This window comes from Hyperolius riggenbachi, chromosome 3 (assembly GCF_040937935.1).
Source record: "Hyperolius riggenbachi isolate aHypRig1 chromosome 3, aHypRig1.pri, whole genome shotgun sequence".
In the NCBI taxonomy this organism is placed as follows: Eukaryota; Metazoa; Chordata; class Amphibia; order Anura; family Hyperoliidae; genus Hyperolius; species Hyperolius riggenbachi.
In genome coordinates this window covers 340,669,821-340,696,677 of record NC_090648.1, presented here as the reverse complement: position 1 = coordinate 340,696,677, position 26,857 = coordinate 340,669,821, and the positions used below count along the sequence as shown (strand labels likewise).

General features: G+C 44.0%; 1 protein-coding gene and 1 long non-coding RNA gene across 8 annotated transcripts in view; one reads left to right on the top strand and one right to left on the bottom strand.

Annotated features, from left to right (window-relative positions):
* Positions 1-26,857, bottom strand: part of LOC137563885 (uncharacterized) — a 348,893-nt gene that overhangs the window by 185,637 nt on the left and 136,399 nt on the right. For all 7 annotated transcript variants that reach the window (XM_068276935.1, XM_068276936.1, XM_068276937.1 and 4 more), the window contains 2 exons: positions 14,161-14,541; positions 11,266-11,643 (listed from right to left, as the gene is read on the bottom strand). In XM_068276935.1, coding sequence (XP_068133036.1) covers positions 11,266-11,643; positions 14,161-14,541 — 759 coding nt within the window. The remainder of the gene's footprint in view (positions 1-11,265; positions 11,644-14,160; positions 14,542-26,857) is intronic.
* Positions 11,411-26,809, top strand: LOC137563887 (uncharacterized). The gene is made up of 3 exons (XR_011030461.1): positions 11,411-11,881; positions 14,296-14,431; positions 26,610-26,809. It is a non-coding gene; the product is annotated as an uncharacterized lncRNA (long non-coding RNA).

Genomic DNA, 26,857 nt, shown 5'->3' with positions numbered 1-26,857 from the left:
GTCCTCTGAATGTTTCAGAAGTCTTGCCCTGTAACATGGATAATTCTGATTCTCTGGTCAAAATAATAGAAATCTCAGAATTTCAGTCCGGTCTGATGAGTGTTCCTGAAACCCAGCCCTGTATCCTGAAAGATTCTGGTTCTCTGGCCGCTGTGGCAGAGGTTCCAGAGTCCCCTTCCTGTCCAGGGAATTCCTCAGTTTTGCCTAGTCCAGTGGGGGCTGCTGCAATACTGACTTGTTCTGCAGCGCCTCATGAGCTCCAATCCAGTGTATTAGATGAGTCTCTGTCCAGTCCAGAGGTAGTTGTGGAGTCCCTATCTGGTTCAGTGCATACATCAGAAGATTTGTCCTGTCTTGTTAGTGCCCCTGAATCTGATTTGTTACTGACTTTGCTGGAATCAGCGACATCTAAGTCTGATCCTGCATTCTCGTGTAAAAGTCCAGTAGTTGCGAAGTCTAGTCATGATGATTTTTTTTTGGCCAGTCCTGGTTTTGGTCCTGTCTTGGCTGACCCTGAGGCTCACAGTTCCTTGACATGCCCAGAGGTTTCTCTTGTGCCAGTGTGCCCAGATGTTCTTTGTGTGCCAGAATGCCCAAGTGTGTCTAAGGTGTTAGCGTGCTCTGATGCTTCCTTAGTGGGAACATGCTCTGATGTTGCCAGTCTGCCTGCATGCCCAGAAATGGCTCTGGTCCCTGAAAGCCCTGATCTTGATGTTTGTCCTTGTGGCCCTGACTCGGGAATTGCCCTAGGTTCCATAGGGGTTCTTGATAGTTCTCCATGTGAGCCTAAGGGGCATTCTGACCTATGGGGATCTCTTTGGAGCTTCAAGGTGTTCTGGGAGGTCTCTGAGAAAACTTGTCCTGGTGCCTTGGACTAGTTCAACAGTGGGTTTTGTGTTGGTAAAGACAGTCCCGGTGGGCATTGCAAAGGCTTTGGTGTTTTTGAACGGTTCCTGGAAGGCGGTGGGTATCGCTCAGGGAGTTTCGGAGGGCTTTCTTCTGGAAATCATGGTTCTGATGGGTGTCACACTGGAGCTTGTAGTACTGATGGGCATGGTTCTGTAGGTTCTGGTTCTGATGGGTCCAGTCTTGTGGGGACTGATTCTGGAATTCGGTCTTGCCGGGCTGTCCCGGTCATCATGAATTATCAGTCAGACTGTTTTGTTGGGAATTTCAGTTTTGAAAAGCGTCTGGAATCCGCTTTTAAGGGCGGGGGTACTGTCATGATCGCTGCTGCAGCAGGTATTGCTGGAAGTAGTAGTGCTGCAGCTCAGGTAGTTCTGATCTCTTTCCATGCAAGCTGCATAGCTTTGTCTGCCTTTCCCTGCTGTCAGCTTGTGACTGATTATCATTCACCTGTGTGGGAATCTGCATGTCTGCTCCCATTGGATGACCTCAGTATAAAGATCTGCTTCCTGCAGGACTCCTCGGGTTTTCATAGCTTCAGTTTAAGCCTGTCTTGCTGTCGCTTCAGCCCCCGATCGTGTTTCTTGTTCTAAAGATACTTTGCTGGTCTTTGCATCATATATTGGTTCATTGCCAATATATATGCATACCAGCACGTTTATTATTTTCCTTGTATTCGTGTTACGTTGATACATCAGTGTCGCTGATGTATACGTACACGAACTGTTTATATCCTGTGTGCAGTTAGTCAGCTTCCAGCACGTTTTGGTAGGTTGCGCGTACCGTGATCACCCGTGCTGAGGTAGTTACCCTGCTCCTGGTTCTGTTTGTGGATTGCGTTCATCTCTGCGAAGAGATAACGAATCCTTCTGAATCCTGTTCTGTAACCGTTTGTGGATTGCGTTCATCTCTGCAAAGAGATAACGAATCCTGTTCTGTTACCATTTGTGGATTGCGTTCATCTCTGCGAAGAGATAGCGAATCCTTCTGAGTCCTGTTCCCTGTATTGCTCCAGTCTAAGTCAGTGTTCCTGCTTATGTCATATATCGGTTCATTGCCGATATATACATATGTTAGTCAGACGTTACAAATAGTTTCATTGATAGCTGTAATTGTAATACGCTAGGAAAACATACTTATTGTATTTTTGTCTGTGTTACGTTCATCTATCTTGATCCTGCTATTTCCTGACTATCCTGTCCTGTCTTTGTGAGGCACGCCATCGCTGCAAACGCATTGGCTGCCTCATTCCAGTCTGTCTTGTTGTGGACGCTTGCTGTCACTAAGTAGCGGCTAGCTAGCAAGCGTTCATTCTGTCTACCTGTCCTGATCTCCTCAGTTCTGGTTTATGCGCTCAGCGCTACCTTGCGCTGAGACGTTATCGCAAAAGTATTGTTTGTGGCTGTCGGATCTGCACTGGCTCTGTGCGCCACAATCTCCTTTTGGAGTCAGTCCTCCCCTCCACTATACTAGGGATAGCCTGTTTCCTTGTGCTAGTGTGTGTACCTCCTTCACGTCAGCTCATGCGTTGCATGCTGACTGTGGAGAATACACCACCAAGCCTTACAGCAGCATGAGATTTAGGGGTCGCTTCATAAAGCATTACCGCATTTGGCAATTTAGAAAACAGCTGATGTTGCCACGCACTTAGGAAAATGTCAATTCATAAAGGCTGTTATCGCATGAAATTACCGAGCAGTGGGGTAAATTACCGACCTGTGCAGTAAATACCTCAACACTTGTCAGTAAATGTCAATTCATAAAGCTAGAACATGCGGTAAAGCCACAAAACAAGTCTACTTTAAAGTGGTGAAAAGAATGCAGAGTCTGTGCGAGGAGACTGTGCTGGGAGCAGTGACTCACAAGCAGAAGCAGAGAGAACTATGACGGACAGGAGCAGGAAGCCAATAGAAACGGCCCCTGTGTTCTTTTGTTCTTTATATGTATTTATCTTGCTTAAAGTGAACCTAAAGCCACGGAAAAAAAATGAGATGAACTCATCTGGGGCTTCCCTCAGCCCCCTGCAGCCGATCGGTGCCCTCGCAGCTCCGCTCCGATGCTTCTGCACCCGCAATAGCAGCATAGGGGGCGATATACAAGCTGGGAACGCGAACAATCACTCGCGTTCCCATGCCTGTCGGCCGGTGACGGCCAAACCGGAAGTGTTCGCCGGCGTGTGCAGAAGCATCGGACCGGAGCTGCGAGGGCACCGATCGGCTGCACGGGGCTGAGGGAAGGCTGAGGGAAGACCCAGGTGAGTTTATCTCATTTTTTTTCCGTGGCTTTAGGTTCACTTTAAAGGTGAACTTAAGCCTAAACAAACATACAGTCATTAAGTTACATTAGTTATGTTAATTAAAATAGATAGGTAATATAATCTCTTACCCATCCTGTTTTAAAGGAACAGGCAAATGTTTGATTGCATGGGAGCAGCCATCTTTTTGGTTGAAAGGAGGTGACAGGGAGTATGAGACAGTTCCAACTGTCCTGCGTCCTGATCACCCCTCCCAGCTGCGTGCGCTAGAACAACAATATCAGAAATCCCATCATGCTTTGCACAGCATCAGGGGAAAATGCCAGGACAGTTTTCATCTGTGCAGCTAAAAATGAGGCTTGGGTAAGAAAAACAAAGTTCTGATGATGTGAAACTGTTAAAGAAATACCAAGCCTTTTCAGTGCTGCTGAGTACATTTTTAGTCTGGAGATTCACTTTAAGGAAGCTCTGTACCTCCAGTGCCCACACTCACTGCATTCCCATCATATAGTTGCATAGTTAATTTGGTTGACAAAAGACATCCATCCTTCGAATGACAGGGAACTCCAGATCTAGCATATTTGTATTCAATGCCAATTTATTCTCATTGGTTTAGCCCAACTAACCAATGGGTATTTTTGGCAGCTTATTCCCAAAAAACCTACCGATGCTTTTTTTGTCCTGATCAGTGGGAATCCCTAGCAGAAACACTTTTGTTATTCAAGATTGTATTTACTACTGCCATAATGTGCAGTATTAACCCATGACTGGAGAAAAAAAAATCCGTTTGCAGTTCCATTAAGTTGAAAAAGTCACACCTCAAGCTTACTTGAATCTCAAACCACAAGTGACATATAACCCAGAAGTGCTCCCTCCGACATCATCCCCAGCAGGGCAAGCCAGATTACGTAATTTAAGAGACCAGAGCTTCAAAAAGACAGATGCAGCACACACCTTCTGTTTAATCAACAGACAGGAATATTTCAAGCAAGTAGATTTAGCAAAACACAGAAGAATATTGCTACCAACATGTGGGTGGCACATCAGCCATGAAGTATCCATGAAGATGTCTATCAGGTATCAAAAATATTACAAAGCTGCAGAATGTGGGCATGGCCAAGCTCTGGAACATAGCAGCCACACCTTCTTAGAGCTAAGACTTGATGCAACTATAGGCACAGATTAGTAAGAGAGAAGGCTGCAGCAGGAACCTCTCACAACCACAATATGCAGAAATGGAGTGGTATTGTATGCCTGCTTGAGACATTAGTGCCTTAACACTTCTCCAAGACACTCCAATAGGGCACTGTGAGCACTGTGTTTGGTACCAGCTCACATTACCTGCTATCTCCACAAGTCCCTCATCAAAAGAAACTCTCAGAGACCAGGTGGGTTAGAGCTAGTGTAGGCACCAAAACAGCACAGAACCACAAGACCACTTGGCAGAACAACTAATGGTAGGGAAAAAAGAAACAACTTCTAAGCATACTGTAGACACAAGGGCACCTCCAGGTTTTATCACTAAAATGGGATTTAGGAGTCTTTACTGGGTATAACTCTAGTGCCCAGTGCCATAAAAAGACTGAATCCCAATTGGTCAAGCAATACTGTAAGCTCCTGCAGTGCCGACAGACTCTTATCCACATCAATCAATCTAAACCAGTCAATAAACTCTCAAAAAGATAGTGTCCTCTTCCACTTCTGTAACAAACTGTGGGTGGGAGGTGGTTATTGCGGCAGAGTTCCATGTGGATTAGGGCCCTGAATGTGAGTAACATTGATGTTTTTACATGTGGAACTTGCCTTCTATTAAACAAAGTGGATATTGCCATTGATTTGTCCCCTGTATTGATTTATTACACACTTCTCTAAAGTGTATTACAGAAGTGAAAGAGGACATGGACATATACCAACACTTTCTTTCAGAGAGCTTATTTGACTGGTTTAAATTGACGAGAGTCTACCAGCACTGCAAGAGCTAACAGTGAAGAAACAACATCTGCCACCTTTACATAAACTCCTGGACCTAACGCCTCACCTCAAGATACATTATCAGCCTCACCAGTCACCCTTTCATTACCAATGCTTATTAGTGAGCAGAAGCTATCGTGTCAAACATTACTGCTACGTCCAATTGGCTGCTGCATGCAGCTGTGGCCGATTGTGCGCTCCGGCACAATCCGATGCCGCCGCCCGTTAGCCCGGAAATCAATGAACGGGAACGCAGTTCCCATTCATTGATCTAAGTCCCCGTTAGAAAGACCGATGGCTTCTATGAGAAGCCACGATCATTCTAAGTTCTAGGTCCCCTATGCACTTCCTGACTGTAAGTGTACATGTTACACTTGCAGGATGCATTAAAAAAATTACTGAGGCCATCTTATGGCCAAATAGTAAAACTACATCTACATACATTTTTTATAATAAACAGACACACAATCACATTTAAAATTATCTGTTTACCTCCCACATTCTCCCAAAAAATACCCAGATAAAATTTTTAATTTAAGAATAATAAGAAGTGCTGCCCTTTCCTGCTGTGTACACAAATTTTAATCAAACTACACTGAATAGCCAGTATCTATGATCCTGTAAATTACAATGTATTTGACGATATTGCAAAACTTGTGAGATATTCCATGCTCAGGATGCTGAGCTGGTCTCTTATTACAAAACTGGTTCATTTGTAGCGATATAACCATGGGAGTCCGCACGTATGGCAAAGTGGGTCATGCGCACTCCCCTGGCCAGCTGCTGCCCCCCAGCCACCCAAATACGGAAGTGGCCGGCCACCCACCCTGGGGTGGCAGTGGAGAGAGAAAAGGGAGCGTGTGGTAAGCGGTGGGGAAGGGGGGGGGGAAGTCTCCCCCCCCTTCCCTCACCTTTGGGGCTCCCCCTCTCTCTCGCTCCCCCCTTTAGAAATTAGCGGTGCGGGCGGCAGCGGCTGGGACACTTGCTCTATCCTCCGGCGTGAGTGACTCTCTCTCTGTGCGCCACTGCTCTGGTCTGGACTAGACCAGAGCAGTGGCACACAGATACAGAGCTCACTCGCGCTGGAGGATAGAGTAAGTGTCCCTCCCGCACCGCTGAGCCTGGGGGGTCCCTGTCACTACCTAACCTGGGGGGTCCCTGTCACTGTCTAACCAGGTGGGTCCCTGTCACTAACTAACCTGGGGGTGCCTGTCACTAACTAAACTGGGGGCTCCTGTCACTAACTAACCTGGGGGGCTCCTGTCACTACATACACAGGGGGGGGGGCCCTGTCACTACCTAACCTGGGGGGCACCTGTCTCTTCCTAAACTGGGGGTCCCTGTCACTACCTAACCTGGGGGGTCCCTGTCACTACCTAACCTGGGGGCCCTTGTGACTACCTAACCTGGGGGGTCCCTGTCACTACCTAACCTGGGGGGCGCCTGTCATTACCTAACCTGGGGAGCTCTGTCACTACCTAACCTGGGCGGTTCCTGTCCCTACCTAACCTGGGGGATCCCTGTCACTACCTAACCTGGGGGGCACCTGTCACTACCTAAACTGGGGGTCACTGTTACTAACTAACCTGGGGGGCTCCTGTCACTACATACACAGGGGGGGTCCCTGTCACTAGCTAATCTGGGAGGCACCTGTCACTACCTAAACTGAGGTCCCTGTCACTACCTAACCTGGGGGGCTCCTGTCAATACATACACTGGGGGGTCCCTGTCACTACCTGAACTGGGGGGCACCTGTCACCACATACACTGGGGGATCCCTGTCACTACCTAAACTGGGGGGCACCTGTCACTACATGCACTGGGGGACTCCTGTCACTACCTGAACTGGGGGGCTCCTGTCACTACCTAAACTGGGAGGCTCCTTGTGCTACCTAAACTAGGGGGCACCTGTCACTACCTAAACTATCTAGGCCAGCCAGCCCAGCATCACCACCAGCCAACCAGCCCAAAATCACTGTCAAAAAGGCCACAGCATCATCGCCAGCCCGGCCACAGCATCACCGCCAGCCAGGCCACAGCATAACTGCCAGGCCTTTCAGCCCACACATCATCCCCAATCCAGCCAAAAACAGTATTGCCAGGCCAGCCAGGCACATCAGCCAGTAGAGGAGAATTCAGAAGCCAGGTGAGAGGGGTCTACCATATTAAGGGGGCATTCTGCCTATTTATGTAAAATGATGTCTATTTATGTGCCTCATGACTGCTGAATTTGTCTTGTTGGGGTCTCATGGTTATTGAATTTGTCTTGTTGGGGGCCTCATGGTTACTGAATTTGTCTTGTTGGGGGGCCTCATGACTGATGAATTTGTCTTGTTGGGGGCCTCATGATTTGTTGGGGCCTCAAGATTGCTGAATTTGTCTTGTTGGGGGCCTCAAGATTGCTGAATTTGTCTTGTTGGGGGCCTCATGATTGCTGAATTTGTCATGTTGGGGGCCTCATGATTGCTGAATTTGTCTTGATGGGGGGCCTCATGATTGCTGAATTTGTCTTGTTGGGGGTCACAAGATTGCTAACTTCGAGACTATGGAAAAAGCTGAATCATCATCATATGAGACATTAGCATTAAACCTACTTTTTTAGCTTTTTAAAACAGAAAATAAAAGTGGGAGGTTCTAAAAAAAATGAATACATTTTTCAGGAGTAGGGTGGATGAAATTGTTTATCTTCACAGTTTACTTGGATTTTCCATAATGTTCATGTATGAGTTAAAACGTTTGTATTTAGTTTAAATTGCTGTTGGCACTTTGCGATAGATAAGTGACTTTTGGGTTGCAGTTTGGGCACTCGGCCTCCAGAAGGTTCGCCACCACTGTCCTAAGCTAATGTGCCGCCATTGCTAAATTCATGTAAATTTGTCTCCACCCGTGACCACACCCACATTCTGGTCCATGACCACACCCATTTTTCAGCGCGGTGCGCTACGTGCACCATACAACATACCCCCAATTTTCAGCCGTGCCACTTCCTCCCCCCCTTTTTGCCACCCCCCCCCCCCCCAGGAAAATTTTCTGCGGACAACCATGGATATAACATTTATTTGGCTAAAGCATAATACGTTCTGAGAGTGACCTGAGTATGTCTGTTGATTTCACAAGTAGATATTTTAAATATTTTAATGAAAAAAAATGATGGCCTACCTTTCAGCATGCATCTAAAGAAAACTCAATATTTATTTCCTTTTTTTGCTTTCAAATAGTTTTCAGAAGAAAAGTGCCTATCCAAAGGTTTTGTGAGTGTGGCTATAGTTTGTTAGGCTGCAGAGCAGCAGCATATAATCAGCACTTTATGGATAGATATTCGGGACACTTGCAGAGTCACGGATTTCCATGCTTTCTAAGCTGATCATAGACTGCTGACTAGCACAAACACTAGATAGACAAACATTGCTAAAATGATACAATTCAGATGCACTAGTGCAATTTATAATACATTTTAATATAAATGAAGTCATTGTTTTAATTGTAGCTATAAATAAAATATGTAAAGGCAGTAAGCAGGGCTTTAGAAGTATGTTATATATTTCAAATCTGAACATATGAAAATTAATGTTGTTTTGGATGACTCTTAACGTGTGTGTGTGTGTACGTGTGTGTGTGTACGTGTGTGTGTGTGTGTACGTGTGTGTGTACGTGTGTGTGTGTACGTGTGTGTGTGCACGTGTGTGTGTGTACGTGTGTGTGTACGTGTGTGTGTGTGTGTGTACGTGTGTGTGTGTACGTGTGTGTGTACGTGTGTGTGTACGTGTGTGTGTGTACGTGTGTGTATGTACGTGTGTGTGTGTGTACGTGTGTGTGTACGTGTGTGTGTGTACGTGTGTGTGTGTACGTGTGTGTGTACGTGTGTGTGTGTACGTGTGTGTGTGGGTACGTGTGTGTGGGGGTACGTGTGTGAGTACGTGTGTGTGTACGTGTGTGTGTGTGTGTGTGTACGTGTGTGTGTGTACGTGTGTGTGTGTGTGTACGTGTGTGTACGTGTGTGTGTGTGTGTGTGTGTACATGTGTGTACGTGTGTGTGTACGTGTGTGTGTGTGTGTGTGTACGTACGTGTGTGTGTACGTGTGTGTGTGTGTGTACGTGTGTGTGTGTGTGTACGTACGTGTGTGTGTGTGTGTGTGTGTGTGTGTGTGTGTGTGTGTACGTACGTGTGTGTGTGTGTGTGTACGTGTGTGTGTACGTGCGTGTGTGTGTGTGTGTGTGTGTGTGTCAGCATTATGGTGAAGTTGAAGCCCATTAAGGCTTTAAAGTTTGCAAAGAGCTAATCTTCCTTCCATTTGTAGAAATCCACAGCTAGATGTTAAATTGCAATTGAAAGATTATTTTTTTAATAAACATTGAATTACAAAATGGCTTGGTGGGTCCTGCTACATGTTTATATAAATATAAACAAAAGTGGATTTGGAGTTACAGTGCACTACTTAGCCTTACTGAGACTTTAGAAATCATAGCAGATGGGTGAGACCGAGTGAAGAGGGGGATCCTGGTCTATGCCAGCAGCCCTGAGTTGCTGTCAGGTATTGAAAAATAACCAATTGATAAAGATGGCAATCTTTTAACAGGTTTCTACTTCTTTGTTCTGCAGTTGTAACATTCCGGTCACCTGTTCTATTTTTATAGCAAGGTGATCTCTGGTTTTACCACAGTAGCAATGAGTGCTTTGACTGCCCATGGTAGTTACCTTAAAGTGGCAATCCAGTACTCCATTCCCTTAAACAGAGTTTTGATTTGGTGCTGAATCAAACCATTTCTTCAGAATATTAAAAAAAGAAAAGGGGTGATACACGACCCATTGACTTGCAATACAGCTGTAGATTGCTATGTTTTGGTGGTTTCAAATTGAAGCATGGTATTTGGCAATCTATAAATTGGAGCTCGATGAATCGCTGCTTTTATAAATAGGGTGAATAGCGATTTTGAGTTCAGAATTCTACTGAAGCTGATGATAAAAAACTAATGTGACACTTTATTATAATAGATGTCAATCTCTTGTGACAGTAACAATTCATTTCTCGATAGACGTTTATATAACCAACTTGCTTAAGGAAATCTAAACTTTGTAAAACAAAAGAAAAAAAAATCCCTCCTGGACAACACTCTTCAGTGTGTTCAGCATATAGAACTGCACTCTCTTACCTTTTGGTGTAGAGACAAACATGTCAGACAACTGTGTGAGAGCCGAGCAGTTAATTTGAGCATATATCCCGATTGGCAAATCGGGTGCGGTCATAGACCACAATGTAAATTGCGGGAATGGCAGAATCGACTGTGTAAGGTCAGAGGTCAGGAAACAACTGTTGCCGACAGAGATGTCGGCAGCCGCTGCAGCTGGTGGAGGTTTGTAAGTGGCGCCTGGGGTTCAGCTATCAGCAGCGGGGATCAGTTAGCGTTGCACAGATTTCGGCTATTATGTAGCCAACTCTGAATATCGGTGGAGGCAGCGGCGGGCGTAAGTCATGGGGCACGCTGGCATAAAATGTTATTTTCATTGACATTAAATTACAAAACTGTTTGTGTAGCATTGGCGGTATATTATGTTTTCATTTAAAGTTTAGCTTTCATTTAAGTTAGTAAGAGAGAATAATATCTCATACATACAAGCTATAAAATGTTTGTCGCTGGACATAACTGCACATCATACCTTCAGTAATTGCTCAACATTAATCTGCTCAACAAGTTACATTTAATTTATTTAAAACAAAGTAACTGCTGAGTCAAGATGATCACAAAAGAGGCACAGAGCCCTGCGTGGCACGCGATACGGCGCATTCCTATTGTGCAGCCCAAATTCTTTGCAACACTGGGAAACATGACAGAACAAAAATACTATTAGAATTGTTTGAAAGGGAACATTTTTGGCCATGATAGAGGCTTTTGACATTATTTATTAGGTTAAAAAATGCTTGACAAAAGCCTAACAAAGGACCTGTGGAAACCACTACATCTGAGGCACTTTCTGTTGTTAGGTACAGCCATTGATTTGTGGATGGCCGGCATTAGAGGAACAATTCCCTCACAGCAGTCAAGGCAAGCAAGTATTCAAACGCACACAAGCAAAGGCCTGTGAACAAGCCCATATGGAAGCAGAATGAAGGGGGAAAAAATAAATATTTATTAACCTCTTTGTGGGGAGATTGGTGGAAGGACGTGCTGTTGATGGAAGAAACGGTCATGCCACATTTTATTAAAAGATGAAAAGTCTGATGCTTGTGAATATTTCCTCAGTGAATATGAGGACTCCTGGTGAAGGTCTGTGTTACCATAGAAACTCTTACTGTACAGGCCAGGGCTTGTCCTACTCTCGCCACATCCACTTCCTGCTGGAAGACATTCCCCATCATCCTCTGCAGAAACAAGGCTGGCAGAATTAGTAAGGGTTTCCTCAGACATGGAGGGGGGTGCCACATTTGATGACAAGGATGAAAATGATAACAGCTGTGAAAGGGATGCACTGGAAGATCTTGTAATATTGTGACTGGATGCCCTCTCAATCAAATCTGAAGATAAAAATACAGAGCAAAATTGTGAAAAACTTGTGTGGGACTTTGTAACAGAAAATAATCTAGCATTCCCATCTGCAATAACCATTTCTTCATATACTGCAATACAACTTCTTTTTACTTTGAAAAAGTAAATTGTCTTTATACACAATCCACTTTCAAATGAATGGGAATTCCAGAGATTCAGTCAGGAGGCAGCACCCCCCTGGATTCATATGTTAGTGTACTATCATCTGTGAGTGTCTTCTCTCTGCTCCTTTTCTCATGTGACGATGATAAATAGCGATGATCAATGAGTTGCTAATAACTGCAGCTTGCGTGCAGTTTAGAATTTGGCCAATCGAAGTTAGCAGAAATTGCATATGTTTGGCCCAGTTCAAAGCTGCATCCAATTTTCACTAAATTTGCATGCAACTCAGAGTTATTAGCATTTGATTGACTATTTCTAGTGGTAGCGTGGTATGGATACAGAGGCGCCAAAAGGATAAAAGTATCTTTAAAGTTTAAAACATGAGGAGGCAGCGGTGGACAACCTCCTCCAAGCAGACACAAAAATTGCCAATGTGTTTGTCAAATACAACAAGTTTATTTACATACTCCGGGGGACAATGCAACGCGTTTTGCATGTTTGATCCTACTTCATCAGGCAATAACAACGGACCAATAGCATATGTGGTGAGTAGAAGAGCCAGGTACCGGAGTATGTAAACAAACACATTGGCAAATTTTGTGTCTGCTTGGAGGAGGTAAGTCCACCACTGCCTCCTAATGTTTTAAACTTTTTAGATACTTTTATCCTTTTGGCGCCTCTGTATCCATACTACGCTATATCAAGTCCACCCCTTTTTTTCTTCATCTACGGAGAGCGCCTTCTTAATCCTGAGTGGGGTCAGGTCTAATCTTCCCACCTGCCTATAGAGTGGTTTCCTTTGAGGTAACCCTGGTTTGTGAGTATAGTTTATTACTCTATCATACTTCATTTCAACTACCAGTACATACTACACTATATTTGACTCTTGGTGTCCCTACTGTAGTGATAAGTGTGCTTAAATAATTAAAGTCATTGGGAGTCATTTAAAAAAAAGTGAGATAGGAGAGGGAAAGCTCCGTGTCCTATAGAGCCTCCCCTCTCCTCTCTTGGTCCCTGTTCCAGCGCAGGATCCCCCGTAGCAGTATTCAACCAATTTGGTCGAATACTGTTTTCTCCGCAGTAAAAGGGAGGCTTCGGAAGTCTTCAGGAGCCCAAGTGCTCCATACAACACTTGCACGAGCGCCCTCTCTCACCAACTCACGTGTGGGGAAAACCCACGCATGCGCAGACCTGTCACGCTGGCCCCAGTGATGACGTGAAGCGGTTGGCGCCATGCATCATTAACCAGGAAGAGCTGGCCGGACACCCGACCCGGGTGACGCCGGTAACGGGGGCCGGCAGAGGCACAAGGAGAGGAGCCAGGAGGACGCTGGGGGACCTCGCCGCCTACGGTGAGCTGGAAGAAGCCTCAGGTATGTGTACTCTTAATTTCAGGCACTGCTCAGGGTCTCTTTAAATTACTCCCAAAGACTTTAAGCTGTTAAAGGACACCTAAACATAGAATGATATGGAGGCTGTAATATTTATTTCCTTTTAAACAATACCAGATGCCTGGCTGTTCTGCTAATCATCTGCCTCTAATGCAATTTACCATCCAATCGACAGTAATCTAATTATTACTTGTCATGTCCGTTCTGTACCCGTTCGATAACAGGATTAATTTTCAGAAGTTATCACAGGAAAATTGATCCAGCTATCCATCAGGAGCAGTTTGGACATGTACACACAATGCAACTTCCTGTCAGATTATCTATCGATCGGACAGGAAATTGCATTGTGTGTACCCAGCATAAAACTTTTAGCCATAGACCCCAAACAAGCTGGCAAATCAGATGTTTCTGACAGAAGTCTGACTACATTAGCTGCATGCTTGTTTCAGGTGTGTGATCCAGATACTACTGCAACCAAAGAAATCAGTAGGATGCACCCCCCACACAGTTTGTTAGGCTCTGTGGTGCCCCCTCTTGAGGGTCTTACCAGAGGCTCAAAAATTGCCCTGGCAGGATGCGAGGCAACTGGTGCTATTTAAAAATAAATAATTATGACAGCCTCCATATCCCTCTCATTCCAGGTGTCCTTTAATATATCTGAGTGGAAAAAGTTATAGTGAAGGGGGGGGGGGGGGAATTCACATTCTGGAAAAGTGGAGAAAACAGAAGCTATTCTGAGCTCTGCTGAGGTTACCAAAAGGAAGGAAATACATTCCGTGAACCTAGTGTATATGTCATTGAGCCCCACAAAATATTTTTTTTTAGAGTTGTCTTTGTCTTCAGCAAATGCAATTTAATGAAAACATGATATTGGTATACAGGATATGCATTTTTTACTTTTATCTTTTTTTGCAGAGAGGAGGCCTGAATAAAGCTCATTATGGACTATTGTACTTCATATATTGATCTGGTTTATATTTTGCATTTTTTTACCTGAATTACCAGACGCTTTCCTTTCTGTACATATATCTCTGTCTTCATTTGTTGATAATAATTGACTTTGATTGTGTCCCATGGCTTGTAAACTGCATAAAGGTTCTTGATTGCATTGTGTTTCTGTTTCTTTAGCTTTTGAACACCTCATAGCTTCTGGAGCGATCACCAGTTGTGTTAGGTTACTGCATTTCTCAGGTCTGAGTGGTGCGTGGATCGTGCCTTCATCAAGAGATATTGGACTGTGGAGACCACTGGCAACAGCATTGAGGTCAGTGTGACTGGAAGCTGCACTTGGTGCAGGACTCTTAGGGCCATCTTGTAAAACACATCTAGGCAAGGTTAGCTCAGTGTCCTCTCTCTGTCTTCCCCCTGTATAAGCTAGAAAAACAGAAATACGATCACTTTTCTATGGAAACGGACAATAAATGTGTTTTTCAAAATTCATTCAGCATTATATTTTAAAACAAAATCCAATTAGCACCACTGTACGTTATGCCTTCAATATTGACTAAAGAGGCCATATCAATATAATTGACAAGGAGAACTCATGCAGCATGTTATAGATTTGATAAGGTGACTGATTTCTAAAAGTAGCTAAACATTAATAGCTTGCCACCCAATGTGGCAAAAAGATAGATCCCTCTCTGATCTAAATCTGATCAGGCATTTATTCCTGCCACACACTGCACATATATTTAATAGATTGAGCCATCAGTACTATAGAAATACTGGAAGTGAGTAAATAATAACTATCCAAATGCTTAGCGCCCCACTTTCCCTTTACCAGCAGCATGTACATGATATGCAGTAGGGCTGTGGATGCTCCTTTCTGGTTTTTATCAATCAGCCATGTGCCTCTCAATTAGCCTTTTAATTAAACCTTGTCACTGTAATGTGTCTCAGAACTACCTATACATCTGTTAATTGTAGCCCCATACAGTATCTATGATCTGTTATCCACACATCAGATCTAATGTAGGTTCAAACAAGGAATCACTAAAGCCTTTTACACACACAAAGGAAATGTTGCTTAGCAGGGAGCGGGACTTGATCCCTCAGCGGCATTGCAGGGCCAAAGCTGTACAGATGTGTTACTAGTGTGCTGGTAGAGTTGGGCCGAACCTCCGATTTTAGGTTCGCGAACCGGGTTCGCGAACTTTCGCGGAAGGTTCGGTTCGCGTTAAAGTTCGCGAACCGCAATAGACTTCAATGGGGATGCGAACTTTGAAAAAAAAAAAAAATTATGCTGGCCACAAAAGTGATGGAAAAGATGTTTCAAGGGGTCTAACACCTGGAGGGGGGCATGGCGGAGTGGGATAGATGCCAAAAGTCCCCGGGAAAAATCTGGATTTGACGCAAAGCAGCGTTTTAAGGGCAGAAATCACATTGAATGCTAAATGACAGGCCTAAAGTGCTTTAAAACATCTTGCATGTGTATACATCAATCAGGTAGTGTAATTAAGGTACTGCTTCACACTGACACACCAAACTGTTCACTGAACAGAACAGGTATGCAGTGGCGGGTTCACTGAACAGGTATGCAGTGGCAGGATCAATGAACAGGTATGCAGTGGCAGGATCAATGAACAGGTATGCAGTGGCAGGATCAATGAACAGGTATGCACTGGCAGGATCACTGAACAGGTATGCAGTGGCAGGATCAATGAACAGGTATGCAGTGGCAGGATCACTGAACAGGTATGCAGTGGCAGGATCAATGAACAGGTATGCACTGGCAGGATCACTGAACAGGTATGCAGTGGCAGGATCAATGAACAGGTATGCAGTGGCAGGATCACTGAACAGGTATGCAGTGGCAGGATCACAGTACAGGTATGCAGTGGGCTGAGGGCTCACTGAACAGAACAGGTATGCAGCCAGGAAGAAGTTAAGCCTAACTAATCTTTCCCTATGAGAGACTGCAGCAGCTCGCCCTACTCTCACTAATGCAGGCACACGAGTGGCCATAACGGCCGCCGCTGCCTGCCTTATATAAGGGGGGGTGGGGCTCCAGGGGCTAGTGTAGCCTAATTGGCTACACTGGGCCTGCTGACTGTGATGTAGAGGGTCAAAGTTGACCCTCAGGTGCATTATGGGGCGAACCGATTTTTTGCGAACTTTTGCCGCAAAACGTTCGCGTGCGACACCCGCACGCGAACCACCTAAGTTCGCGCGAACCACGTTCGCCGGCGAACCGTTCGGCCCAACTCTAGCGACATGTCCTGTTCCTATGCAGAGGCAAGGAGGGCCAACGGAGCAGCACACGAGTGATGTAACATGACTGGAGAAGGGAGTGGGAAGAATAATGCTCTTGGCTGGTGCTCAGCTGAATCGTTCTCCTAGGATGATTGCTGAACAAGTCATCGGTGGCGTCAGGGCTGCTGTACACATCCTAGATTCTTGGTAGAAGCAGTCATTTTCGGCGTCCTCTGCCATCTTTCCTCTAACGTGTGCATGAGGCTTAAAAGCAGTAACCAGGCTGACAAAGATAACAGATTAAGGTTAGAAGTTAGAAGCACTATCTACAGTGTACAGAGTGCTGCGTATGGGAAATATTTGCAATTAACTGACAGTAATAGGGTGAGTACAAAATCAGTAAGGCTGTTTTCCCATTTGTACCGGACCATGTGTGGCCAGCGGGAGCCAATGGATTGCCGTGGTCCGGCTGTAGCCCGAGCATATGCGCTCCCCCATATGCTATATGGGGGAATGGATCCCCCTTCCCGCCTTACTGCATTGTATCCTGCGGACCTGTTGCATTGTGACAAGCGTGAACGGCTCCTATTTATAAAATAGGTGCCGTTCACTGTGACACAAGACAAGACAAATAACATTTATATCGCACTTTTCTCCTGGCGGACTCAAAGCGCCAGAGCAGCAGCCACTAGGGCGCGCTCTATAGGCAGTAGCAGTGTTAGGGAGACTTGCCAAAGGTCTCCTACTGAATAAGTGCTGGCTTACTGAGCGGAGCACGGACAAAAAATGTCCGTTCCTCTGCTCAAGTGGGAACAGGGCCTTACAAACAGCTTCCCTTCAACTATTGTGTTTATTTAACCCTTTTTTTTTTCTTTTACACTTTAGACTGTAAGACCAATTAGCCAGGGCTCTCTTCCCCTTTTGTCTTACAGTGCTGTTTAATGTGTCTGCATACTTTCCACCATTATGTAAAAATCTGTAATTGATTTGTTCAGTGTTTATTCTGTTGTACAGTGCCACAGAAGATGTGGCCGCTATATAAAATAATAATGACATGGGGGGTAATTTGGAGATAATTTAGCATGTTTATAAGAGTACGTATATACTCACTGCTCAGTCTCACGGGCGCAGGGTGACCCAAATGACACCGCACCCTACTGCCACTGAAATTCCAGGCAGCGTTAACTACTATTCCCCCTCTGAGTTGTAACAACTCGAAGGGAGAAGTAACTTCGAGTCTGGCAATTCCTGGCACATGAATTACATCTTAAATCCCGCTGTGCAGCTACAGACATAATAACATTGTGTCTATGGCAGTGCCCGGGTCAGGGGCAGCACCGCAGTGAGCACGTACCCACATGATCTGCTCTGTGTCAAATATAATTTACCTGCCAAGACAGCAGGTATGCGATTGCTAAATTCCCCTTGTGATAGTACCTCCCACAGATTGGGGACAAAGCCATGGAATGGATGGAGTAGAACATTTTGGCCACAAAATATGTCACAAACAAATATTTTTTCAACACTTTATGTATTAAAATTAATTTTAAAGTCACTAAATAAAACCTGTTCTACAATCCCCAGTCAGTGGAAGACATTTTCTGTTACTCTCCTAGTGCAGGCTGGTGGTGGCACTTGGGCAATGAGTTCCATGGATTCGTAAAAGTCAGATGAATACATTTTAGGTACGTTGATGGTTGTATAAGCAGCTGCTTTCTGCAAATAACCTTCTCTGTGACACACAGATAAAATAACAAGCATATCACATGATAAGCAACACATAATGCAGTACTGAGTAAAGATATTCAAATTTTGGGTTGGTCTGCACACCCTGAAAGAAAGATTTGTTTAACAGTGACACACAACAGTATATGTGTGTTGTATCTTGTGTATTTTCACTATCACCTTTTCTTACCCTAAAGAGGACTTGAATTACGGTTAAAGTATTCAAACAGAATGGTTGCGTTATCCCAGCAGGTCCCACTGTTATCCTGCACTCTTAGTAGTGGAAGGGCAGCTATAGCCATTCTGATGTCATCCTAAAGCCTCTGCACCAATATACAATTTAATGATTGGTTACATAAGGAGATGGGGTGGTACCAGGATGTCTTAAACGTTCAACTCCCTTTGAATTACCCATTGGGTTTCAGTTCACTTTTGCTTTGCAATACAGATGCTAGGCTCAGGTAAGTAAGACTGCACGTAATGTTAGTGTCTGAAATATTAGTCAAAGTTCAGAGGCATACATAATAGATGCAAAGGTACTTGTAGACCACCTACAGCCTAACCCTAAACAATAACTTTCCATAACCCTCCAATGATGCCAACATCATTAACCAGTAGGAAGGTACTTCTAGGTCTGGTGATTGTAAAGGACAAGTAAGGGTGTGAGGCTTTGCTTAGTGTCAGGCCCCATTTACACTTAAGCTCTAAGCGACTGCTCCACGCCGATTGGCGTGAGCAGCGCGGCAGCCCCAGGACCACTCCCATCGATTGGCGTGAATGGCTGCGGGGGGAGATAGCAGGGGATCGTGTGCATCAATGCACGCACATCCCCACTTGAATGACGGAGCGGAGCTCCGCCATCAGTCTCCCAGCGGCGATCGCTGAAACCGCCGTCTATTAACCACTTCAGGACCAAATGAATTTTCACATATCAGCACTGCTCCCATTCATTCGCCAATAACTTTATTACTACTAATCACACCTAAATGATCTATATTTTTTTTTTCAGGAAAATTAGGCTTTTAGGGTGTGATAATTTTCTTTAGTAATTACCTTATTTTCAATGCATTTTAATGGGAAAAATAGAGGAAAAAAAACCTGAAAAACACACTATTTAGCCATTTACATCAATCATAGCTTTACAATAAACAGTGCTAACTATAAGTGAAACCCACTCATTTTATTTGCTTATTCATTCTGGTTATAAAAACATTTAGATTATGTTATTAGCACAATGTATGGTGACAATATTGTATTTGAAAATAAAGGTGTCTTTTTCTGTTTTTCGTTTTTGTTTTCTCATTGTACACTATTGATGATTATAAGACCATATTTGCAAAAATAATAGTAATATAGCCTCATGGCATACATATTTAAAAAGCCAAGCTTTTAAGGTAACAATATATGTAATTTCTTTCATATTCTGTAACTTTGTTTTTATTGTACAAGTCTTTTATTTTGGTACAGCATATGCAAAAATGTAATTGCCTTTGATTCAGTTTGCAACTAAAAAGAATACACAAGACATGGGCTTAAACCCTAAAACTTTCTCAACTCTGTTCTACTACTCAACACGGTTAAAATGTTACTACATATGTCTCTTGTAGTTTTGCTAAAACTTTCCCAAATTTGATCATCATTTAGAAAATGACTTTTTTTTTACGTTGGATTGAGTTTGTCCGTACCTATTTTTTTAGGTGATGTGTGTCCAAGCTTTAAAGAGACTCTGAAGTCTCCAAAAAATTAGGTTTATTGCCCCTCTTAAAACGCTGCATCCCTGCGGCTGAAAACACCCTCAATCACACCAAACTCTCTGGGGTACATCGCGGGCTCCTTCCGCATAGAGGCAGAGCATTTGGCTGCAGCTCTGCCTCTATGCATGTCAATCAGCGTGGATCGCTGCCTCTCCCCGCCCCTCTCAGTATTCCTCCACTGAGTGGGGCGTGGGAGAGGCGGAGATCAGCGCTGATTGATGTGCATAGAGGCAGCAGCAAAATCCATGACCAAGAAAGTCGTGGATTTTGTTGGGTGATTTAGGGGTGATTTAGGGTGTTTTCTGCTGTGGGGATGTGGCAATTTAAAAGGGGCAATAATGTTAAAAACCTCATTTTTTGGAGACTTCAGAGTCTGTTTAAGACACACTAAAATGTATTCTACAACTCTTCTCGGTTAAAAATGATACCATATTTGCCTCATTTAGTAACAAACTGATGGTGCACTCTCCACAAATACACTGGACGTTTATAAATGTCCAGTTGTCATTAAGTGGTTAACAGTGTACAGCGCTGCTGTACTGGGGACAGCCGTGTGACACGGATGTGCTCCTGGGAGGAAAAAAACGGATCCGCTGTCATAGGTTGAAGCCTATGACAACCGATCAAGGTGATTGGCTGGCGGGGGGATTAAATTTTTTTTTTTATAAATAGGAAAATGTATTTAAAAGTAAATAAATAAATATTTATTTAAAAAAAAAAAAAACACAAGGCAGGAGGGATCAGACCCCACCAACAGAAAGCTCTGATGGTGGAGAAAAAAAGAGGGGGAGGGGAATCACTTGTGTGCTGAGTTGTATGCCCCTGCAGCGAGCCCTTAAAGCTGCAGTGGCCTATTTTGTTAAAAATGGCCTGATCACTAGGGGGGTTGAAAACCGAGGTCCTTAAATGGTTAATCAGTTAGTACGCTTTTTTTTTCTCCAGAGCAGTGCATTATGGAAAATCTTTCAGCTAAAATGCGTATTGTGTGAACTGAGACATTGGGAAACATGGGCATTACTTTAAAAATCAGTTGTCCTTTCAATTATAACTGAAAGCAACTGATTAAGTGTAAATGGGGCCTAAAGGTGGCCACATACCATACAATTAAAAAAAATGTTTTTCGCCAAATAATTTCGATCGGTTGTCCTGGAAAACCAAGAGCATTTCTTTGTTTTCGGAGATTAAACATGTTGGAAATTTGAGACCAACTTTATCAAGAATTGTATGGTGTGTGATGGATTGTTAATAACATTATGTACAGTTCCAAACTATTTTTTTCTGAGATTTTAATTATTTTATTCATGATTGGGGAAAAATTGAACATAGGTGTGTGGTACATTGGTCAGATTTTTAAATTGTTACAATCAGTCAGAAAAATTGATTGCTGTTCTTGAATTGAACAGATATTTAAAAAAAAAAATGTATGGTGTGTGGTCACCTTTAGTATCAGGTTTAACTGAATCAAGTCATTAGATAGGTTTATATAGAAATATTGAGTGATGCTCAGACTGTAATATTTTGGGTGGAAGTATAACGTTAAAGATAGTTTAAAATGTAAGGTTAGGATAAAGTGAATGGTTGGGGTTTGTGTAAGAGTTTTGTTAGGTAGCGTGTTACTGAATTAGTGCTATGGGGTGGGGAAGCCACATTTAATAGTTAAGGTTAGTGTCAGGCATTGGGTAGCAGGAACTTCCGCACACTCATGCAAATCCTCATGCGAATCCACTTGCAAAAATCATGCAGCAATCAATGCTGTCCGTACAGCTATTTAAAAGCTGGGATCTTCGTTACAAGAATAAATTCTCTTGCGTAGTCACATACACCGCGTAGAGGTAGCCCAGTGTCATGTGTCCTAACTCTGGCCCTGTAACATGCATAGCACAAACATGCACGCATTCATCGCACCAAAACCTATAGGAGAATAGGAGCACATATCCTTAACGTCCTCCCTGGGACAGATAGTGCATCTAATTAATCCTGCAAGGGAGCTGCTAGTACCTACATATGTACCATGCGAACACACCAGCAAGCTGTGTGTTAAGATCACTAATAGGGGAAGAGGGAGAGCACTAGATAAAATCCTAGTTAGTACATCTGTCATTTTTGTTGCAATAAAAAGAAAAAAAGTGTGTAAAGCTAATTCATTTACATTTCAGCCTTCCTTTAACCACTTCCTGACCGCCCACTGCACAGGGGCGGCCGGAAAGAGGATCCCGCAAGGACCGCCGCATGTACAATTGGCGGCGGTCCTTGTACGGGCATGGGCCTCGCGCTGTAACCCGCCGGCCGTTCAGAAGCGCTGGCGGGTTACTAGCACCCGGATCGCCGCATACAAAGTGTATAATACACTTTGTAATGTATACAAAGTGTATTATACAGGCTGCCTCCTGCCCTGGTGGTCCCAGTGTCCGAGGGACCACCAGGGCAGGCTGCAGCCGCCCTAGTCTGCACCCAAGCACACTGATTCCCCCCCCCTGCCCCCTGATCGCCCACAGCACCCCTCAGACCCCCCACCTGCCCACCCCCCAGACCACTGTTTGCACCCAATCACCCCCCTAATCACCCATCAATCACTCCCTGTCACTATCTGTAAACGCTATTTTTTTTATGCCCTAAACTGCCCCCTGCTCCCTCCTGATCACCCCCCACACCTCAGATTCTCCCCAGACCCCCCCCCCTCCCTGTGTATGCACCTATCCCCCTGATCACCTGTCAATCACCCATCAATCACCCCCTGTCACTGCCACCCATCAATCAGCGCCTAACCTGCCCCTTGCGGGCAATCTGATCACCCACCCACACCAATAGATCGCCTGCAGATCCGACGTCAGATCACCTCCCAAGTGCAGTGTTTACATTTGTTCTCTACCCTAAACACCCACTAATTACCCATCAATCACCCCCTATCACCACCTGTCACTGCTACCCATCAGATCAGACCCCAATCTGCCCCTTGCGGGCACCCAATCACCCGCCTACACGCTCAAATTGCCCTCAGACCCCCCCTTATCAATTCGCCAGTGCATTATTTACATCTGTTCTTCCCTGTAATAACCCACTGATCACCTGTCAATCACCTGTCAATCACCCATCAATCACCCCCTGTCACTGCCACCCATCAATCACCCCCTGTCACTGCCACCCATCAATCAGCCCCTAGCCTGCCCCTTGCGGGCAATCTGATCACCCACCCACACCAATAGATCGCCCGCAGATCCAACGTCAGATTACCTCCCAAGTGCAGTGTTTACATCTGTTCTCTAAACACCCACTAATTACCCATCAATCACCCATCAATCACCCCCTATCACCACCTGTCATTGTTACCCATCAGATCAGACCCTAATCTGCCCCTTGCGGGCACCCAATCACCCGCGTACACCCTCAGATTGCCCTCAGAGCCCCCCTTATCAATTCGCCAGTGCATTATTTACATCTGTTCTTCCCTGTAATAACCCACTGATCACCTGTCAATCACCCCCTGTCACTGCTACCCATCAGATTAGACCCCTATCTGTGTGGGCTCCTGATCACTCGGCCAAACCCTCAGATCCCCCTCAGACCCACTTCCGATCACCTCCCCAGTGCATTGATTGCATCTATTTTCCCCTCTAAACATCCCCTGAGACACCCATCAATCACCTCCTGTCACCCCCCCCTAGCACTCCTATCCATCAGATCAGGCCCAATACAACCTGTCATCTAAGAGGCCACCCTGCTTATGACCGGTTCCACAAAATTCGCCCCCCTCATAGACCACTTGTCATCAAAATTTGCAGATGCTTATACCCCTGAACAGTCATTTTGAGACATTTGGTTTCCAGACTACTCACGGTTTTGGGCCCGTAAAATGCTAGGGCGGTATAGAAACCCCACAAGTGACCCCATTTTAGAAAAAAGACACCCCAAGGTATTCTGTTAGGTGTATGACGAGTTCATAGAAGATTTTATTTTTTGTCAAAAGTTAGTGGAAATTGATTTTTCACTAACTTGTGACAAAAAATAAAATCTTCTATGAACTCGCCATACACCTAACAGGATATCTTGGGGTGTCTTCTTTCTAAAATGGGGTCACTTGTGGGGTTCCTATACTGCCCTGGCATTTTAGGGGCCCTAAACCGTGAGGAGTAGTCTAGAAAACAAATGCCTCAAAATGACCTGTAAATAGGACGTTGGGCCCCTTAGCGCACCTAGGCTGCAAAAAAAGTGTCACACATGTGGTATCGCCGTACTCAGGAGAAGTAGTATAGTGTGTTTTGGGGTGTATTTTTACATATACCCATGCTGGGTGGGAGAAATCTCTCTGTAAATGGACAATTGTGTGTAAAAAAAATCAAACAATTGTCATTTACAGAGATATTTCTCCCACCCAGCATGGGTATGTGTAAAAATACACCACAAAACAAATTATACTACTTCTCCTGAGTACGGCGGTACCACATGTGTGGCACTTTTTTACACCCTAAGTACGCTAAGGGGCCCAAAGTCCAATGAGTACCTTTAGGATTTCACAGGTCATTTTGCGACATTTGGTTTCAAGACTACTCCTCACGGTTTAGGGCCCCTAAATTGGCAGGGCAGTATAGGAACCCCACAAATGACCCCATTCTAGAAAGAAGACACCCAAAGGTATTCCGTTAGGAGTATGGTGAGTTCATAGAAGATTTTATTTTTTGTCACAAGTTAGCGGAAAATGACACTTTGTGAAAAAAAAACAATTAAAATCAATTTCCGCTAACTTGTGACAAAAAATAAAATCTTCTATGAACTCGCCATACTCCTAACGGAATACCTTGGGGTGTCTTCTTTCTAAAATGGGGTCATTAGTGGGGTTCCTATACTGCCCTGGCATTTTAGGGGCCCTAAACCGTGAGGAGTAGTCTTGAAACAAAAATGACCTGTGAAATCCTAAAGGTACTCATTGGACTTTGGGCCCCTTCGCGCAATTAGGGTGCAAAAAAGTGCCACACATGTGGTATCGCCGTACTCATGAGAAGTAGTATAATGTGTTTTGGGGTGTATTTTTACACATACTCATGCTGAGTGGGAGAAATATCTCTGTAAATGGACAATTGTGTGTAAAAAAAATATCAAACAATTGTCATTTACAGATATATTTTTCCCACCCAGCATAGGTATGTGTAAAAATACACCTCAAAACACATTATACTACTTCTCCTGAGTACGGCAATACCACATGTGTGGCACTTTTTTGCAGCCTAATTGCGCTAAGGGGCCCAAAGTCCAATGAGCACCTTTAGGCTTTACAGGGGTGCTTACAAATGAGCAATGCCCAAAATGCGAGGACAGTAAACACACCCCACAAATGACCCCATTTTGGAAAGTAGACACTTCAAGGTATTCAGAGAGGGCATGGTGAGTCCGTGGCAGATTTCATTTTTTTTTGTCACAAGTTAGCAGAAAGGGAAACTTTTTTTTTTTCTTGTCACAAACTGTCATTTTCCGCTACCTTGTGACAAAAAATAATATCTTCTATGAACTCACTATGCCTCTGAGTGAATAATTTGGGATGTCTTCTTTCCAAAATGGGGTCATTTGGGGGGTATTTATACTATCCTGGAATTCTAGCCCCTCATGAAACATGACAGATGGTCAGAAAAGTCAGAGATGCTTGAAAATGGGAAAATTCACTTTTTGCACCATAGTTTGTAAACGCTATAACTTTTACCCAAACCAATAAATATAGGCTGAATGGGTTTTTTTTAATCAAAAACATGTTTGTACACATTTTTCGTGCTGCATGTATACAGAAATTTTACTTTATTTGAAAACTGTCAGCACAGAAAGTTAAAAAAAATCATTTTTTTGACAAAATTCATGTCTTTTTTGATGAATATAATAAAAAGTAAAAATTGCAGCAGCAATCAAATAGCACCAAAAGAAAGCTTTATTAGTGACAAGAAAAGGAGCAAAAATTCATTTAGGTGGTAGGTTGTATGAGCGAGCAATAAACCGTGAAAGCTGCAGTGGTCTGAATGGAAAAAAAGGGCCTGGTCCTTAAGGGGGGTAAAGCCCGCGGTCCTTAAGTGGTTAAGACTCTCTGTGTGTATTTCAGGAGAAAAAAAAAAGAAACAATTGTTTGGTGTTGATCCAAATGCTCGTCGGTTGGTTCAGGTGCAAGTGTGAGTCTGAAAAATCAGACCTGTGCAGGTCTCTACTCCAGTGTACTGAGAAGTGCAAAAATGTATACATTGGGCAGACCAAGTAACCCCTGAATAAGTGTGACCCACCATGGCCCACCATAAACCTTCAGTGGTCAAACTCTGTGGTCTTCCAAGGAGAAGTGACACTTTTTGTAGATAGTAGCATGCACATTTTGGACAGAGAAGAAAGCGGTGCACAAAAGGGGTGAAAGAGACTATCAATTACAGAGCACCCACATAGCTCATGGTGACACCAACCAACAAGCATATCATAAGATATGATTTTATTTGGGAGGGGGGGGAGGGGTTTATAATTTGTAATCACCTAAGGTTCCTTTACATTATTTTAAAGTCTAGGTATGAAAGCTGCCATTGCTCTTTACTCTGAATGCACATATACTCCCCCACTTAAATGTGAAAGATTGCTGTTATGGCAATAGCAGCAATCATTTAGTAAAAGAAAGAAAGTAAAAAAAAAAAAAAAAAAAAGGTTAATGGCGTGGCAGACTGTGTAAAGGCAGGGTGCATATTTGTCTTTGCAAAATAGAATGACTTCTGTATGTGTTTCATAATCTCATTTTGAAGATGGTGTTCTCATATCATGTAGATGGCAATGGAGCTCTGAAGACTATGAAACACGGGTTTTGGAAAACAAGCCACATATCTTCAATGTTTCTGGCCAGAAAACTCTCTCCCAGAAAATCACTTTCCCTTGAGTAGAACTGGCACAAGATCTATGCCGAAGCTTTATGGATGTACAGTTATCTACCAGTCTGACCATAAACTATATTTCTGTCAAGGTGACAATCATTGGATATCTGTACATAACTTGAAGTGCATCTTCTCCAGCAAAAG